Here is an 18,479-nt window from a genome sequence, read left to right on the forward strand (position 1 = left end):
CTCGTGTGTGATTAAACAACCTACCCTAGCCTTTCTTTTCCAAAACCCCCGCTCTCTTCTCGGTGCCCCTTCTCGCCCTTGCCGTCCTTTTGGCTCTTGCCCCCCCCCCCCCCCCCCCCCCTGCGAACTGCTGCAGCCATCCATCCCACTATCTAACAGTCAAACGCACATCTCCTTGGCAGTTCTCCTTCGTCAAGGGAAACGGTAAATAAGCAGGAAAAGAGCTGACCGCCCTTGTATTGCTTGCCTGTGCCCACGTGTTTGTCTGTCTTTCCTGCCTGCTTGCTGGCCCAGCTCAAGCCAACCGAAATCAAACGCAAGCCACCGTGCGATGACAATCGAGCCTGTCATCGCCGTCTCGAGACAATGAAGCCGCTGTGCGCCTCGGTACATTCGACGCTTTACCTGAGGGTGTCGCATTCGCATCCTCCTCTTTCGACTCCGAATCGAGGCGACGTTGCATCCGCATCCGCATTTGCATCTGCCCCGCCTGTGCCCGCCAACCATACTCGTGCCCCTGCCCCTACCCACACTACATAGCGATTGATTGATTGACTGCTAAGCTGTAGCAGTCACTGCGAACTCTCCTTGTCATCCCCCGGCCTTCCTGTTTAGAATCGTCCTCGGTACCGTTGTTGCCGCCACCGTCGTCCTGGACGCAGCACACTTACTAGTGTTGCTTCCCGCCGTGGGCCACGAGACATGCCGTCGACGGAGGTCAACACTGTCGAGGACACGCAATTGGGCCTGACGGACGAGGAGATCGCACTTCTCAGATACCACCAGGCTCAGGCCGCCGGGTCCTCATCCTCACGCGCCGCCAGCCGAGCGTCGTCGCAGGGCCGTCTTCTACTCGACAGCTCTAGCCTCGCTACCCTTTCGCGCCATCTCGACCGGTTGATGCATCAGATCCAAGCTCGCATTGAGTATCTCAGCGAACAGAGCTCCATCGTGACAATGCAGCAGTATGACCGTGCTGGCAACTTGGTGGATAACGCCGATGCTGAGATTGCGCGCTTCCAGGACATCATGAGCCAGATCGATGAGCTCGAGGTTGATTTCGACCGCATTGCCCACATCCGGGATATCGTGAGGGACTACCGCCAGCGTGTCGAGCAGCTGGAGCGTGAATTAGAGTACTCGAACACATCACGGCGAGATCGCGACGGCCACCGCCATCATCATTCCCATCGACATCATGGCCATTCCAGTGGGTCTTCGAGTCGTCGACACCGACATTAAATGATATTAGTCCCTATTCATAGCCACGCGCTGAATGATGCACCAAAAAAGCTATTCCTTTCTAAGATATAAGAGCGCGCAGGCGCATGCATCTGCTTCAGGAAAGAAACTAAAACCAAAACCCACCCACAGGTTAGAAGACCTCAAAAATTGCAAAGGAAGAGGAGAAGAGTGGGGGAAATTCAGCAGCAAACAAAGACGCTGCCACTCGTTGCACCATCCAAGCTTACAAGGTGACAACAATACGAACCGAGGCAAAGCATTAATCAGCGAATGTTTGCTAGTCCACCATAATTCAACAACACCACAAAAAATGCGGCGGTGTGACAACACTGCCACACATAAAAGAGAGGCCACCGCGCGTCGGCACCTCTTACCGGAATATTAAATACAACATACCGAGCAGTCGACGTGAACGGGAGGGAGAAAAAAAGATGAAAAGTAAAGGTCTTGGACAGAGTCACCGATGACCATCATCATGTCCTGGTTAGAGCAAAGTGGGAGCCTCACGGCTGTAAGAGATGGTAGAGTGAGAATAATAGCCTCGCGGCTGCGTCATGAGATTCTGAACATTTTCCTTACACATATTAACGGAGTTTGAGGGAAAGCGGGTTGCCTTTTGTTTTGGTACTATTCTTTGGTAATTTTGCATAATTGCCATCACTCGATCAGCAAGGACGAAGTTCTCGAGATTCCGCGTTGTCCTCCCCTCTCCCCTCTCTGGGTCTATCAACCCAGCTTTTGCGAAAGCTTTATTATTCGCCGTGCATTTCATCTGTTTTCAATAATACCTTTTTGTCGTTAGTTTTCCTCGGGTTCAGGTTGTTCTATTTGGGGATTATGATACCATTTGTTCGAAATGATTTATTTTGTCTTCATTTAGGAGTATGGGTGATTGTAAGAGCTGACGTCGTTGTTTATCTATGAGGTTTCCCGGCTTTGGAGATGTACAGAGGAAGTGTGAGATGCCTAGGAAGCATTCAAAATATGATGTAGTTATTTACTTCCCCTGGTTTCCTGGGTGGTTACCCACCTACCTACCTGCTTGGTTTATAATCTACATAGTATATGCTGGAGAGAAGCAAAAGAGAAAGAATGAAAAAAAAAAAAAAAAGTTTCCAGGCCATGAAATGAAGCAAGTAACTGACTGACTCGGCTATTTTTGTGAAACATGATGTTTTGTCATTTGTATTTGCCTGAGCAGGTAGACACCTAGAAATAGTCCCTGCCAGGAATGTGAGACATACATACATACATGCATGTATGCGGCTGCCTCACGTCGATGATGACTACCACTGCTCATTCATTCATCTATCTATTTACCTATTCGTAATCAGGTAGATAGACATACTGGGAGACGTGGTAGTGTCGCTCCGTCCGTCCTCGGAATAATGAGCCGCGGATAGCTGCCGACAACGAAACAAGACAGGTAGGTAGGTAGCTATATAAATAAAAAGGCGATGATGATTCAGGCCAGAGGGACATGCAACAAAAGTCCGATCTCAATATCTCGTGTTCTCTCGTCTCCTATCCACTCCTCTCCTCTTTCCTTGCTTTTCTTTCCCTTTTCCCCCCATCTCTCCGATTTTAGTCAAGTTGATGAGACGGTGGAAAGGGGGGAAGGGGGGGCGTAATTAGTCCTCGCTGAGGACTTCGACGTAGTTATTCTCCAGCTGCCGCCTCTCGTACCGCGCCTCGGCGGCGGTCCGCATGGCCTCTTCGGCCTCAAGCTTGGCGGCTGCCGCCGTCGCCGTCTCCTTGATGAGCACCCGGACGACGCCCATCAGTAACTTATACCAGCCCGCGTGGGGCTTGCAGCGCTTCCGGTCGCAGGTGCCGCGGATGGCCGGGTCGGCCATATGCTCCGCGGAGACGTGGTTAGTAGTAGTGGCAGTAGTATTATGATTATCAGTATTGTTGGTGTTGGTGGTGATGGGAGCCTCGAGCTTCCCGGCTTTGAAGACGGCTTGGCCCTCCGGGGTATCGAGCCAGGCGGCGAACTGCGACCGCACGGACACCGTGTCGAGACGCCAGTCGTAGCCGCAGCTGTCTTTGGTGAATTTGCCGGCTTCGAGCGCCGCCTGGCGCCGCGAGTTGGCCCAGTCGAGGAGCTGCATCATCTTCTTGTACTGCACGATCTCGTTGCCGAGGGCGAGGCGCTCGGCGCTCGATGCTTGGAGGAAGGCTTGCTCCTCTTCGCTTAGCACGTCTGGACGTGTCGGGAGACCGTTTGCCCAGAGACCTTCGATGTTGCCTGGGAGGTTGTCAGTTTATTGGAGATGAGATTCGCGGAATATGTATCAGTGAGTAGGAGGCGTGTGAGGAGAATATGTGATTGTCTCTGGGGTATAATCCGTTCAGGACATGCGTGTTGAGTATAAAGAGAGTGGTTAGACATGATTGAGAAAAATGTACCGAATGGTTTATCGCCTAGCTTCCAGCCACCTTTATCAGCAGTGGCGATGAGCAGGCCGATCAAGTCTTCTTGCGTGAGGACCTCGAGGGCCGATTTAGATGCAGCCTTGGTGGGCAGCGTGGAGATTCTAGACACCCACCAGGCGTCGCAGTGGTCGTTGCAGCAGAAGACGCTTCTGTCCTTGAGGGCCTTGGTGTAGAGCCGGGCGGGGTGCTTGCAGTTAGGCAGCGCGCAGGTCTTCCTGTACTTGGTGTAATTCTTCTTGCCATCCGTGCAGTTCGGGCAGACGAAGCGCTCGACGAGCTTCTCGCCGATCTCTTTGCTGAGATCGACGCATTCGCCGTGGAACCAGTCCTCGCACACATCACAGCTTATCATCCATCTGTGGTCGTCCGGTCCTCGGCATAGACAGTACGGACCGTTGTCGGTCTCATCGTCTGAGCTGCCCTCGTTCTCTCCGCCCTTTTCAGAGGTACCCGTAGACTTGGCCTTTGACTTGGACCCTTTCGCCTTCTTTGAGGACTTCTTGGTGGCGGCTGTGCCCCTCTTCTTAGGTGCTGACCTCATATTGGAGGAACCTGGGGGCGATGAAGATGGTGTTGGTGGCGGTGGGTTCTTCTCCTCTGGATCTGGCTTCAACTCGAAACTGGAAGAGACGTGAAAGAAGCTGCTGTTGTTTGCCTGAGGTGTTGATTCGAGGATGTCGGCGCTGGTTGTCCTGCCGGCAGCCGGTTTGTTGACCTGGCCAATATCCAATTCGGCCCCTTCCATCTCCACATCAACGTCGGCTGCATTCTCACTGTCGGCCATTTTTTCTCACCCAAATGATATCCTGTTGTAACCGTGGCGTTTCTGTTCTAAATACACGTCTTTTGAACTTGTTCTCCATATACTGACTTACTTCCCAGCTTGTTTAGTGGTACTGGCAGCCGAGTCTCTTCGATTTTCCCTACTTTTGTTTCATCCTGGGAGCTTCATATGAGGGATCACTGATGAATGGTCTGTGCTCATTATCGAGTGAAAAGGTCTGGGCAAAGGTCTCAGCCGCGACTATAATTGCTGACTCCCTTCACTATAAATGGAAAGGATGTGTTCTTGAATCAGCGCGCACCTCCTCCTCGCTGATACAAGTGAAGGTAAATGGACATTTTCAAGATGCAGGTGTGAGCTTTTCCGGCTTGAGAGCCTTGAACTAGCCATACAGGGCAGTACGAAAGAAAAGCTTGATGGGATTGGACGTTGAACACAGTTAGTTTATTTATGTACACTGTATAAGACACACTGTAAAGCCCTCTCTCTCCGAGGCGAACATGATGACCTGTGCTGTCTATCTAATGACTACGTAGATGTACCTAGGCACAGATTCTATGTCTCAAATAGGAGATTACTGAAGTTCCGAGTCTCTGTGTGTTGTTACTTTGTGTTCTACTTTCCTTATTTGGCAGACGTTACACAACGCTTTTGACAGCAACCGGTTTATCCTCAACCGTCCACTTTACTTATATCAGGAGGGTTTAGGTTGCAGCTGTTGCAGCCATAAATTCCATTTCTAGTGTACAGCAGGGAGTTGAAGCTTCTATACATGCCTATACATGTAACCCAACTCTGATGTTACGTGGCCGTGCAAGCTTCAGATGGGGCTTTCTGAATACGTCAACGGCCCTCGGACCATACAGCCGGTGGTGCAGTGCCATCTGCTACAACTTTTCTCATGACCTCTTGAGTTATATGTCCACCTCATTCGCTATTGGTTCTAAGTTCATAGTCACTGCTTAAAATAAGAAACACTGTCTGAACCTGACAACCTGGAACATCACGACGTTGAAGAGGATTAAATATACGCTTAGAAAGGATATATTAAGCAGATACCGAAACTAAATGATCAACAATTCAGTTTGTAGGTATCATCTAAAAATCAGTCTCATCATCGCAAGACATTTCCCTCAGGTACTGGTACAAGTGCCCACCGCACCAAACAACGCCCAGTCATATAGGTATATGCTTCAGTTGGTATCTCGAAAAACACCCTAGAACGCCGAGCTTATCGCATTGCCCTCAATGCTAGCTCCTCGTAACAAATAGGCCAGCCAGCACGTGGGGTCTTGCCTCCACGCACACAGATAATACATACATGTCGTAAATCGCCCAATTGCCCAATGATATATACAAGTGGCTCCTCATGCTCCTTGTTTTTCCAGCCTGGTATTATAGTGCGTAGTTCTCTGTGTGTAAGAAGATCTCCTCTAGCATGGGATCACCCCATATCTCAGCTTGTAGCCGAGCTACAGTGTTGGCTACGCCGACACGCATGCCGGCCGGGCCGCAGACGAAGACGGCGGTTCTCCGTCCCAGAATACCTCGCCCGTCAGAGCCTCCGGTTGTCCACTCCCGAAGCATGTACGCTAGATCCGGTCGTCCGTACTCGACGCTCCATCCACCATCGATCTGGTGAGGTACTGGGAAGGCAAAGCGCATCAAGTTTTTCTGGAACTCTGTTGGTGTTGCAGGGAAACCGAAGTCGAATCCCGAAGGTGGACCGAAAGTAGATGTTGGCCGTGCCCCTGACTGGCCTGGCAGGTTAGTCGTACGGAGATGGGCAAGCTCGGGTGGATGCACCGCGCCCTGCGGAGGGGTACTCGTAGCAGCTTCTGGGCCGGTCGACGGCGGGAAATTTCGCGGGGAGGGAGGGCCGTAATTGAAATGTGGCTGCATATCAGGACGCAGTTTGAGTGGCGGAAAGTGGAACTCCCCTTTCTTATCCTCCGGATATCCGTTTGCATTGAGCTGGGGTACTTCCACTTCAACGTCTTCATCAACACCAGCTCGGCCTTCTAACCGACGTAAGGACTCTTCTTGAGGCGATAATTCATTTGCTGGCTGTGAATGTTGAGGAGGGATGTAATTAGGTTGAAGATATTTTTGCTGGGGAAGCGCTGTAAATTTATCCTCATCTTCGGCCCGGAGCTGCTCCTCATACTCTGGGTTTCCTTGCGCTTCGTCTCGAATCATCTGCGAATGGCGCTTCGAAGCAATATTAGCTACGAACCCGTCTAATCTATCATGGAAGACATTGCTGAGAGGGCGAGGAGCACGCTGATGTTGTGGTGAAATTCGTGACTGCCGAACTGCCGACGTAACGAAGAACTTGCATGTCACACTCTCTGGGGGTGCCGAGTCACGGCAGATTCGCAGCTCTTCACGGAACCAATCCATTGCCTCGAGTCGTTTGAGCGACCACACTACCACCACTTTTTTCGTGATTGCTTTACCATCTCTCATACGCTTAATCAAGTTTAACAATTGAGACATGACTGCGGTAACACCACTTCCTCCAGCGATCAGAATGCATGTGTCAAATGCGGCAAGCTCTCGGCGCATGCCGCCATAAGGGCCGTCAAGATATGCCCGATACGTGTGGAAAGGCCCTTTCTCTATGGCTGTCTCCAGGACCCTCCGTGTAAAGCCACCGTATGGCTTGAAGACAACAGTACAGTCTCTATATTGTTCCCCGTATTCTGAAGGGAAATCTTCACTGCAGAGTGATGAGATAGTGAAGGGGTGATTGTCCATGAATGAAATTCCTGGTATTCGGAGGTATACGAACTGTCCAGGCTTCCACTTCATCTGAGTTGGGATGGTGATTTTAATGGCATTTTCCGTCATTAGAGTAATGGCTGCTTCGTCCCCCACCAAGAATGATGAGCGCCATGGCTTAACCCAGTTTAACTTAGATAGGCGGTAAATATAGCAAAAGACCCATATAGCGATGGTAGCATATAGGTAGTCCCAAGTCGCCAGGTAGTTTTTTGTATGCCAGAAGAGTAGACCGACATACAAGATCCCAACGGGAATGTGTAGTGTGATGAATAACTCATAGGCTATTCTACGGATAAAAGGCAGTGATGCGACACAAAGCCATCCTAAGGGGACAAGGCATGCGATACCCGTACCGTATATGACGCCTTGAGGGAAAAGTTTTTGGTAGATCTTCAACCCGCCATCATCCCACACAGGCTGAACGAAAAAGGGGATCGTGTGTATCAGTGAGAGGAAAAGGCAGAGATATCCTGCCCATCTGTGAAATACGTTTAGTCTTTCTGGCCCGATGCCCGTGATAAGTGTAAGCAGGTTCGCCTTCATACTAGTCGCTATAATCCAAGGAGTCATGGCAACAGCGATCATGCCAGCTCGGATGGCGACTGGTGGCGAACCGTATTGAATACTTTGCCAATAGAGCGGCTGTTTGAGAAAGACAAACAAAGACGTAAACGCGAGCGCAATAAATCCAACAGTTAGAACGGCGAGCGACGAAAATGTAAACCGATGTTTGCGCCATACAATATCGGGAATTGGTCGGTAGAAAACCCATCTGAACAAGGCCAGAGCATCGAGCACCGGCCCGACAGCAGAGAAGTCAGATTTAGGCTTGAAATCCTTTTTCTCTCCGGCCTGTTCGGGAAAGAAATGTCTGCCGGTCTGGCTTGTCTGCATTCCGGTCACGACTTGGTTCGGGTCGAGGCTGTATAAATCTCGGTAGTGTTGCTCCACCTCTTGCTTATAGATGGCTTGTCGTATCTTATCTTGCCACCAATGCCATATTCTCACAACTACCACGACTGCTATGAAAGCCAAGCTGAAATACGTCCATGCGAGGCCGTACTTCCCTGACTTCTCCCATGGATCGACCGTGGTTGCTTCGATTAAGCCAGGAGGGCTTGATGGCGTAACCGGTATGGAGATACGCTTAGTGAGCCTTTCCACGATTCCAATGGCTCTCGCCATAATCGGGTGGTTTGGCGCCATGGCGAATGAATGGGTTCGCGTTTCCCAGACACTATGTCGTAGGTCTCAATGGCATCAGTCACCTTTTTGTTTTAGTACTGAAGGCGCGCTGGTGAAATGCTTAGGACTGTTTCTAGACTGCTGCTGGTCACCTATGTGTCCTAGTTTTTTTTTTTCCGAAATTCGACGGATATATAAGATGAACCGCCCTTCGCACTCGTACAAATCGAATAGTAGATATGAGTGAGCTCCGTAGAGGATGCCTTGGATACCCCCAAAGCTAGCACAGTCAGGAGCACTCCTCGAGGTGCATGTGCCCTGGTGAAATCATGACTTGGCCAAGGATAAGAAGAGAGCAAAGAAGGAATCAGAGTAGTCGAGATGGTGTTGGGGTAATACCAGATGAAGATAGCGGGTATGAACTATAGATACCTTGAACAAGGTGGGGACATCGACATACTCATCGTCTACATGTAGAGAAGCGTCACCTCATCACATACTATGTAAGCGTTGTGAACGGTGGATCATGAGCTTTTTGAACGATCACAGGTGTGCGAGACGGGACTCATCCAACCTCGAAGCGATCGTTCAATCAGATGCCAGCAACGTGCACCGGGGACTCGTGCTAGTTAAGGAAATAGGAATAGGGACCGGCCCAGCGGTTGACCGCACTTTAATATTGGCTGGCGACGATCGATTCATTCCCCGCAGACAGCACTCAATCCCATGCAGAATGTACGAAAGAGGAGTAGACGCTAGATCGAGTTGAACAATCAAGCACCCTTGGCGGGCCGTTGTGACCAGGATCGTCAATGCGGGCGCCGGGAAGATGACCAGGGTCCGAGGCACTGCACCAAACTGCACCATGCAACCTGCTGGTTGTACCTACACTAGTGACCGGATATGCAGCGTTCCCGCCAAACGAACAGAGAGTGACAGGAATTCCACAGGGTGGTTGGGACCGCTATCTTGCCAGACCCAGACCCGACCAGGACGGGGGGAGAGAAGATGCAGCGAGTCGGAGAGTCGCTCGTCACACCTATACGTTACCGGAATCGAGAGAAACTACTGCTACACAGCAACCTGCGTCCTTGAGAGATCCGGTCTTGTAGCTTTGTCGAGGACTTGACCTGGTGTATTGATAGAATCATCGGCGAGAAGTTGATGTTCTGTGAATGTTTGCCTGTCACTCACTCCGGCAGCTGAGAAAGAAGATAGACTACATGTAAGTAAATCAAATCACATATCCATGACCCCAGCAATAACTGCCGTCCATCACCATGACTGTACCGACGAAAGCGGATTTACACGTACAAAAACAAGCGGAAGGAGTCGAAGTGCGTGTGTGGGCGCGTAACAGGCTGATCTCATTTGCCAGAGCTCTCGGCTGATTCTCCACAGGGGTAGCATCCGCGTTGTCGGTCTGGCGAATCTGGATGCACAGACAGACTTTGACCCCTTGTACTTAACTCGACTATTTAGTCTAGCTAGTATAGCTCAGGGTGAGCTGTTATAGCTCCCGGAAGAGATTGAAGCTATCAGGCGTTTTTCATTCGACAGTTGCGCTCGTCGTTCGATAAGACAGCAGATTGCTCCCACCGTCACTGTGACAGACAGGTAGCACGCTGCAGACGTCTTGTGTGCAAACCTTCGGGTCTGGATTGAATACTCTCTCTCGGCGGGAAGCACGTTCTGCAACCGATTCCATTGATCGGTTATATCAACGTCGTAATGATCTTTCTAGGTATCTCTCCCGTTGATAGACGCTGGTTGGTACGCTGGGCAGGTAGCATCCAGTTTAGGATCCAGGTGATCCGTCACTGTCACCGTCACCTTGCCTCGTTGTTGAGTGCAAGTATCTACCGGTTAGCCAGATGCGTTGGCCACAGAATGATAGCCAAAGAAAGACTCCCCTCGCTTCCCACACCTACGTTGCCGTAGCTGATGCCGTCAGCGCTTCGACGCCGAACACAAGAAAATAAGCGAGCTGTCTAGAATCAAGCTGAGGTATCTAGTATACCTAGTCTCGGGCATGTCGAAATACCTATCCTGGTTTGTAAATCACTGCGCTTACTTACTTAGTATTTAATGGAGAAGCTGGCCCTTGGCTATTAGATAGTCGAGTCGTTGGGTAGATGCGATATAAGCCAACCTTGCAAATAGCTGGCCGTAAACCAAATTCGAACGTCTTATGGGCTGTCAGGACCATACTAGGTACATACTTAGTATGTACATGCCCAATCATGAAGTACATATTACTGGAATGTCGTGGTGTAACAGACGGTAGATTTCGGCGTAAAGCGCGGTGACAAACATAAGCCGAGGAGGCATTTCATCAATTGCCTACCTATTGCTTACTCTAGAGGACGAAGGACGGAAGCTGTCGGGGTGTTTCATGTGATAGATAGTACCGGTATTTCGAAGTACAAGGCATGAATATGCCGGTAACACAGCTGAGCTGATGGTGTTGAGCGGACCTCGTTTGATTGGAGGTCAAGACGCCTCTGCCATCGTGTTACTGACAGCTTTATGATGTCAATTGATGCCGATGGTCTGCGGTGCCACCATCCCAGATGCCGCTGGCTGTGCTTACATGTGCCTTAGCAAACGGTAGGCGTTTTAGGCGTGTTAGGCGTGCTGTTGGTTTGCATTGCAGTCATCCAATGCGGCCCTGTGGCCTTGCAGATACAGGTGCTAAATTCACTATACCGGTGCCTAGGTAAGGTACCTATCTAACCCCACCAAAGCAGCCAGCGAGCACCTGTACTATGTAGCCCCGCGAGGCTGAGGCGCCCCGTTGAAATTTCCAAAACCTCTTATTAAACACAGCTCACGTCACAACCCTTGTAGTACCACGCTTCGAGAATCCCTCGCGAACAGTCAGTCAATTCCAGGATGGCCACACAGAGCTCCCTCACGCTCTCGAGCGCCACCTTCGCCAAGCTATCCCCGCATCCATATCTCCTCGCAAACCTCCAGCCTTCAGACACTAGCACGCCATCATCCCGCACAAACGGCCGCCAGCCAACGCAAGCCAGACCACCCGCCATCAACACTTCTTCCCTCACACATGCCCATGGAAGCGCGGTAGTGCGCACGGGCGACACAACCGTCATATGTGGCGTACGAGGCGAGACCTTGACAACATCGCAAATTCCAAACTATCGGTCCTCGCCCTCCAGCACGGCAAGCGGCGCAGACGAGCTCCGCGACTACGATCTCCTCGTGCCCAACATCGAGCTAGCCACAGGCTGTGCGCCGAACTTTCTCCCAGGCGTACCCCCCACAACTTTAGCACAGACACTGAGCACACGCGTCTATTCGCTCCTGCACAACTCCGGTGTTCTGAACGCCGAAGATCTGCGGATATATCACGAGCGGAACGACGATGACGCAGCGGGAGAAGGGAATGACGATGACGAGAGCATGCAAGATGCCACGGACGGAGAAGATATAGACGCCCCCGCGCGGAAAGTCATGGCCTACTGGGTGTTGTACATCGACCTCCTCTTCATCTCGCTTGACGGAAACCCGTTCGACGCCGCCTGGGCAGCCGTGCTCGCGGCGCTGCGTGACACGAAGCTACCACGCGCGCGCTGGGATGCTGATCGCGAAATAGTCCTGTGCTCGCGCAGCGAAGCCCCCCTCCCACTCTCCGTGTCCGGACTTCCCGTGGCGTGCACCACGGCGGTATTCACGGCCAAGGAGCGACTGAAGCAATTCCAAAGCCGGAATACGGGCGGCGAGAAGGGTGCGTTCTGGATCTTGGTTGACCCGGACCGGTTCGAGGAGTCCCTGTGCGACGAGACTGTGACGGTCGTGGTGGATTGCTCTGCCGAAGGCGAGGACACCAAGATCTTGGGTATATCGAAGAGTGGCGGCACCGTCGTCGGAGCTGACGTTCTAGGGAGATTTGTGCAGGTTGCTGAAGGTAGATGGCGGGAGTTCAGGAATGCGCTTACTTGACGCGTTTTGCATACATTTGCATATAATGAAGATAGATGTAATGAGAAATAATGATACCCATTTTGCTCATTTCTTTCCTATAACTATACTAGCTGCTTTTCTCCCTATTAAAGTACGCAATGCTCTTACTTACTTCTCAGCACAGTACAAATACGGAAGGTCATAGATCAATCTGGCATTTTTATTGGGTCTCTACCTATCGATGTAGAAAGTAGGCAGGTAACGGGCAACCCGAAACGAAAGGAAATTCCACCACACAAATTTTCATATCAAGATCATTGCCTCATGGACACTGCAATGTGTATGCTGGGCAAGTTGTCTTCACCAGGAGTCTGCCTGAGACAACACGAGAAGGGTAGAGAGATGAAACGCAATATACTAGAGAGTCAGCCCAACGCAGCCAGTATTCACGGCTACTCTTTTAACAAGAAGCCCATGTCGGTTACCTCATAGGCAGGGCCCTGTGTCGAACCTAAAAGAAAATCAAGGAAAAGGATTTTGTATGTCGAAGGCCAAAGTCCGAGCATTGCAAAGGACAATGATGGCTATACCATTTCTTCGAACATATAACAATAGCAGGTTAAGGGGTAAACAATCAAGCGTCATTTGGGTGCAAATGGGTGAAGGGCGTGCAACTGATGATCACGGAATGAACTGAGGCACCTCCTCGACCACCTCGGCCAGCGCTCTGGCATCTTGATCGAATTCTGCAGAAAATTCTTCACCCCAGTCAGTGGCAGTCAATGATTCCTGGTACAACTGCATGGCTAGGGAGCAGATGGCCGGCGAATCGTTGTGCTCGGCAAGTCCAGCGGCAGGGGAATCTACATCATCATCTGGTTCGCACAGGTCCCTTTCGTTCCCCAACAGATAGCCGGTGATGCGGTCATTTGAACGCTTCTCATCCAGTCTGTTCATCTCTTTCTGGATGGCCTCTTCGTCATCAAGGACGTGCATGATCATATCGCCAATAAGCATGGCGTTCCAGAAGGAGGTCTGCATGAAGCGTTGAGCAGCCTCATCCACGGAATCTTCACCATAGCGGCATCGGCTGGGGTCCAGCAGTGGCACATGAATGAAATGGTGGCGACCGATGCGTCTTTGAATCGGCTGGCCAGCTTCATCGAGGAATACTTGAGTGGTGTAAGGACCATAAAAGCCAGACTCCCTGACGATAATTGCCGCCATCTCTTTGCCGAAGGTGACCTACACCAACGGTTTAACGATTTGGAAGTACTTCCACATGAACTTCTGCATACATGGTTAGTTGGAAGATATTCTCCAAGGCCTGGGTCAAAGAACGTACAACAGCCTCCTTGAGAGAATCGCGCTTTGGCCAGGGGGCTAAACAGTAGTATGCGAACGGTGCTGCATGCATTGCACGCAGATCTAGATCCTTGAACTGCTTAAGTAGCTGACCAATTAATCGATTGTCCAGGTCGTGGCTGCAGGAGAAAGGGCGACCGTGTAAATAATCATTGATGTGCAAGCCGCGTGCTGCAACAACCACTTCATCAGAAAGGTCAGTACTGCTCTTTGACATCAGATCTAACCAGGTATAAGGGTCTCCTTACTAATAGCTCGATCCGATTTGTAGAATCGTGGCATAGATTGACCAAGCAGTGCTGCACATTTGGCGTCATCTAGCCATAACACACCCAGGGGTGAGTACTTCCCCGGGGCAGCACCACTGGCAAAATAACTCTTCATATTCATGAAATGCGTCTGTAGCTCCGACAATATTGATACGGGACAGTTGTATCTGCCCTCAATAACACTGCTGTCAAACCCCAGATTGAGGCTGGCTAACATGGAGCTGCGTTCAGCGAGACATTGAGACAACTTAAAATCGGGGTGACGGTTAAGAAGTGAAGAAGCGCCGAAAAACTCAATTAGTACTGAATGCGCCAACTCGGGGAACCTTTTACCATCTTCTTCATCCCAGTACCATGTGGCTAATTCGTGTCGGATCACGTGGCATTCACGCTTTGCTGCGACAGCTGGGAGAACGGCAAGAAGGGCCTTCAGAAAATCAGCTAGGATTCCGGATCTGACATCTTCTGTTTGGTGATAGATATCCGCCATGGGCTCAATTGGCGCTTCAAGGGTGCCGCAAAATCCTATGTAGCGAATGAATATTGTAGCAGTAGGCTCAAGCTCCTCGTCTTCAATGAATGTACCCCAGACATCTAATTCTTCGAAAGTTCTTTCCTCACTCTTTAAGTGGTCGGCGAGGATGTGATACTGGGAAACAGACATTGTCCAAGTAGACACGAAAAAGCGACGTTCATAGTTGGGTAGAGTTGATAAGTCAACCTTTCCCAAAGGAATGATCTTTTGCAAATCCTCGTTGGGCACAGTCATGGGACTAGCCATTAGAGATTTCCAAATCGAGACTTGTTCACAGCTGTACTGATAATCTTCCTTGGGTAAAAGGCATCCAAGTCTGTCAGCGATGTAACTTTCTGTGGAAGGGTTGCCAATCTGGTAATGTTCAGTGTTAAGTTCCGGGTACTCGGATAGGGCTTCAAAGATATCGTCCCAAGCTTCGTCCGTGACTTCAGAAGCACCAATATAATAGGTGTTGTCGGTTGGACAAGGAAGCCATGAAGGTCGTCGAAGTAGTGTTCGGTTATTCATCTCTTTGTACAGGGCACAAGTCAGTGAATGGAAGTTCAAGGACTGTACAAGAGGGTAAGCACATGAACTTGGTACCGAAGTACGATTCAAGCCCCAGGGGCGAATTGAAAATATAAATACCTGTTACTCTATTCACTACCAATGTATCTGCTGGTGATATAGAAAACTCTACAGCGGAAAGGAACAGAGTGGACTTTTTCTTGGTTCTGGCCTCACTATTGGGGAAGATGTTGACGTTGGAAGATTTCATATTGCGGGGTTTGTGTGTAAAGTTTGAGAGAATGCGAAAACAAGCTGTGGACAGCTAAGGTACCTAAGTATGTAGCGAATAAGACCAAGGTGAGTACACAAAGTGAAATTATGTTGTTTGCGTTGTTGTCCTAGAGATGCCCTCATACGTGAACTCACTCTGTGCACCTTGCCCAGTACAGAGACCCCTTGTGTAGTTGGCTGAGTTTCGGCTATTTCATGACCAGACCTTCTAGCTCTAATAATGGGCAAAGAGTACTGTTTCACTGACATTCAGTCTTTACAACCATATCAGACTTAGGAATGAAGAAGAAGACGTGTACAATATTAGATGTGAAAATCTAGCTTGCCTGCCACGTTTATAAAGCTTGAGCCTACTATTTCCTCAAAACATTGTTTTCCGTTGAAACAGTGCCGCTAAAGAGCACTATCTTATCAGATACTTTTACTGAGCCACTGTCAACCTCCTCATGTAAGAGTGTGTTTCCACTTCCTAGGACATTCTGACGGTGCCAAGGCCCAACAAATACACCATTAGGGTCAGCTCTCTCCCGAACTTTTCGCCATTGTTGGATTTTGTCACCGTACATATTCTCGAGGTCCTCGCCCGTTGTCTGGAAATTCTTTGCCCAGTGAGGACGTCCACCCAAATCTCGCATTAGCCACTCGAATGCCTCATAATAACGAGCATGACATGGTGGGTCGTGATGGTAAGGTCGGTAGAGTGTCGCGTTGAGGTATAGGGTCGGACCATCTTCAACCGTCTGATCGAGAAGAGGCCGGTTATTTAGAGGGACTGAAGAGTTATCCGAAACTCGTACCTCGACTGGGGCATGCACCCACAAGTCCTTGGCGGAAAATGGTATGTTGTGTGGCACGTAGTCCGGGTCGGTTGGTGGCAGTTGATTCAACCAACTACTAAGTCTCCGCAGAGCTTCGGGGCCTTTGTGGAGGGGAATTGCCCACTCATTCACGAACTGGGAATACAGACAATTCATAAGTAACGCCTGGCGGCTGGGTTGGATCGCTTGGGACTTTGAGCCGTTTGCAAAACCATACTCCATGCCGAATACAAACCACTCGACCCACGGAAGAATGCGGGGAATATACTGGGCAGCATAGAGTAGGTTATGATAAACATAATAGCCAAGCGCACCACCGTAGTAAGAGCTCGGGGGGTCGACAGGTTGTTCAGAGGTCTTCTCCGCAGACCAAATGACTGCTCTTCGTGTGTAAGGGTACCACCAGACACGAACGAATTCGGTCTGAGTCCAGAGGTCCTCATTCCAGGAATTCATCATTTTGGTATCATCATCAATAACTTGCTGCCACTTCAGGGTGAATTCGGGGACAGCTTGAAAAGTAATTTCAGTGATAATCCCTAATGCGCCGAGAGACAGTACAGCGGCACGAAAGAGATCAGGGTCCTCGTCAGGGGAACAGAACCGTGAAACTCCATCGGCAGTAGTGATTCGCAATGACAGAATCCTTGTTGACATGGTACCGTGACGGAGACTAGAGCCGTGAGTGCCGGTAGATATGGCGCCAGCGATGGATTGTTCATTAATGCTTCCAAGGTTAGGCATGGCAAGGCCGTACTTTGCTAGTTCATCGCAAAGTTGGTAAAGACGAATCCCTGCTTGCATAACTACGACGCCGGTGCTCTCGTCGAGGGATAGAATGCGGTTATACTTGTCGAGGTTCACAAGCCAAGATGAGGTACAAGTCAAGGAGCTAGGAGAATGACCAGAGCCAGTAGTCGTGATGCGACGGTGGCATCTATGGGCCAACTTCACAATTTTCTCTATCTCTTCTAGGGACTCAGGCTGAAAGTAGAGATCCGGCCGGGATAGGAATGTCTTAGCCCATGTGCTGTGAGCATGGTGCAACTTGGGGTTGAAGGGGACGCCGTCATCGCACCTGGCCAACTCAGCGGTCAGGAGAGGGTCCATGGTGGCGATGAGATGAGTGAAACGCGCAGGGAGTGAAAATTATAGTAGAGACTGTATGCGGGTTCAAGAACTTGAAGGTTTTGATCTTTGCGAGGCTTCCTTGGCGCCTGTATAGCTAAGTGGGCCGTTTGCTAGCTACGAGGTAGAGCAGAGGAATACTAGCAATATGATCAAGCGGTCGCCTTCTTAAGAGGACGATGGACAAAAAGAAGACGGCGTCCCATACTATGAGACTACAAAGGTATTCAAATGAGAGATGAAGGAAAAGAGAGAGGGGATATTGGATCTCAGTTATCGAGATGAATAATACTGTTTTCGGGTCGGGTGGGAAAATGGGACAGATAGATCGCAGAGATCTATCTAGGGGATCTGGCATGCGGCAGTGTCTCTTGTGTCAGATCCGGCACCGATGATTGGCTCGTCCATAGACTTGAGCAGGTAGCTTCGACACTGCCGGCATGACACTTAGGTAATCAGCTATTGCGTAGAAAGACGTTCTGAATGCCAATCTATGCTCAACCTAATCGTTTATTCTTGAACAATTTTTTTTAGCCGGGTACATTGTATTCTACCCAATCCAACTGCGAGCGACATCCTTTCTATAGATAGGTAAGATCCAAGCTGTATTACACACTGGGCACGAGCCCTGCGAGTCGTAGACGCCATGGAAAACGATCCGTTGCTCTCAACTACCTACATAAGTTGAGATTCGAAGGCGGCCAAACATCCAAAGGAAGAGATCAGTCGCTAACACGTGAGTATGTACATAGCCAATCTAGAGGTACCTACATACCCCAGCATGCGTGCGAGATAATTAACTAAGGAAGAAAGTGAATAGTATCGAGGTGGCATTAACTGATGGAGAATGCTAGGATGCCAATTATTACCTATCACAAATCGCCCGGCATGTTCTGAAGAGGCTGAGTGATTTGCACCAATGACCATCACGGCTTCTAAACCGCGTCGGTTTCGCGCACCTTCCTTCACATGTCCCTTCAAGTTCTCCGTGGAAGCCACGGCTCCTGCTTGATTGCTCTTGCTCGATTAGGTACTATTCAACCAGATAGATACATGCCATATACCTGCCTAGGTGAATACTATGCAGGTAATTACACCCATCCATATGTATCGGCAGGTACTCGGGTAGCAGCATCTTAGATGTAGGTTAGGCAGGCACTTCACGTTCAATCAACCCGGATAAGTAGGCAGGAGGTAGAAAATAAATCACTTAG

At 50.0% G+C, this 18,479-nt stretch overlaps 6 protein-coding genes across 6 annotated transcripts; 2 read left to right on the forward strand and 4 right to left on the reverse strand.

The window, feature by feature from the left end:
- Positions 1–604: 604 nt before the first annotated feature.
- F5B22DRAFT_38320 (uncharacterized protein) lies at positions 605–1,485 on the forward strand. Its single transcript, XM_047971296.1, has one exon. It carries the CDS (start codon positions 703–705, stop codon positions 1,240–1,242), a length of 540 nt encoding a protein of 179 aa, XP_047833105.1. The 5' UTR covers positions 605–702; the 3' UTR covers positions 1,243–1,485.
- Positions 1,486–2,876: 1,391 nt separating this feature from the next.
- F5B22DRAFT_634901 (uncharacterized protein) lies at positions 2,877–4,225 on the reverse strand (the record flags this gene model as incomplete). Its single annotated transcript, XM_047977059.1, has 2 exons — positions 2,877–3,496; positions 3,658–4,225. 2 exons carry the CDS (start codon positions 4,223–4,225, stop codon positions 2,877–2,879), a joined length of 1,188 nt encoding a protein of 395 aa, XP_047833106.1.
- Positions 4,226–5,648: 1,423 nt separating this feature from the next.
- On the reverse strand, positions 5,649–9,075 carry F5B22DRAFT_38365 (ferric reductase like transmembrane component-domain-containing protein). Its single transcript, XM_047971304.1, has 2 exons — positions 8,901–9,075; positions 5,649–8,773 (listed from the first exon to the last, which is right to left on the reverse strand). The coding sequence occupies exon 2, from the start codon at positions 8,459–8,461 to the stop codon at positions 5,864–5,866; it is 2,598 nt and encodes an 865-aa protein (XP_047833107.1). The 5' UTR covers positions 8,462–8,773; positions 8,901–9,075; the 3' UTR covers positions 5,649–5,863.
- A 2,053-nt stretch (positions 9,076–11,128) lies between these two features.
- On the forward strand, positions 11,129–12,549 carry F5B22DRAFT_38390 (exosome complex exonuclease RRP43). Its single transcript, XM_047971307.1, has one exon. The coding sequence runs from the start codon at positions 11,336–11,338 to the stop codon at positions 12,404–12,406; it is 1,071 nt and encodes a 356-aa protein (XP_047833108.1). The 5' UTR covers positions 11,129–11,335; the 3' UTR covers positions 12,407–12,549.
- On the reverse strand, positions 12,549–15,046 carry F5B22DRAFT_653492 (uncharacterized protein; the record flags this gene model as incomplete). Its single annotated transcript, XM_047979720.1, has 3 exons — positions 12,549–13,612; positions 13,713–13,915; positions 13,981–15,046. The coding sequence occupies 3 exons, from the start codon at positions 15,044–15,046 to the stop codon at positions 13,049–13,051; spliced, it is 1,833 nt and encodes a 610-aa protein (XP_047833109.1). The 3' UTR covers positions 12,549–13,048.
- A 352-nt stretch (positions 15,047–15,398) lies between these two features.
- Positions 15,399–17,599, reverse strand: F5B22DRAFT_38411 (D-arabinono-1,4-lactone oxidase). The gene has a single exon (XM_047971308.1). It carries the CDS (start codon positions 17,245–17,247, stop codon positions 15,673–15,675), a length of 1,575 nt encoding a protein of 524 aa, XP_047833110.1. The 5' UTR covers positions 17,248–17,599; the 3' UTR covers positions 15,399–15,672.
- Positions 17,600–18,479: the final 880 nt, after the last annotated feature.

Source organism: Xylaria bambusicola (assembly GCF_022495145.1).
Source record: "Xylaria bambusicola strain CBS 139988 unplaced genomic scaffold F5B22scaffold_10, whole genome shotgun sequence".
NCBI classification, from domain to species: domain Eukaryota; kingdom Fungi; phylum Ascomycota; class Sordariomycetes; order Xylariales; family Xylariaceae; genus Xylaria; species Xylaria bambusicola.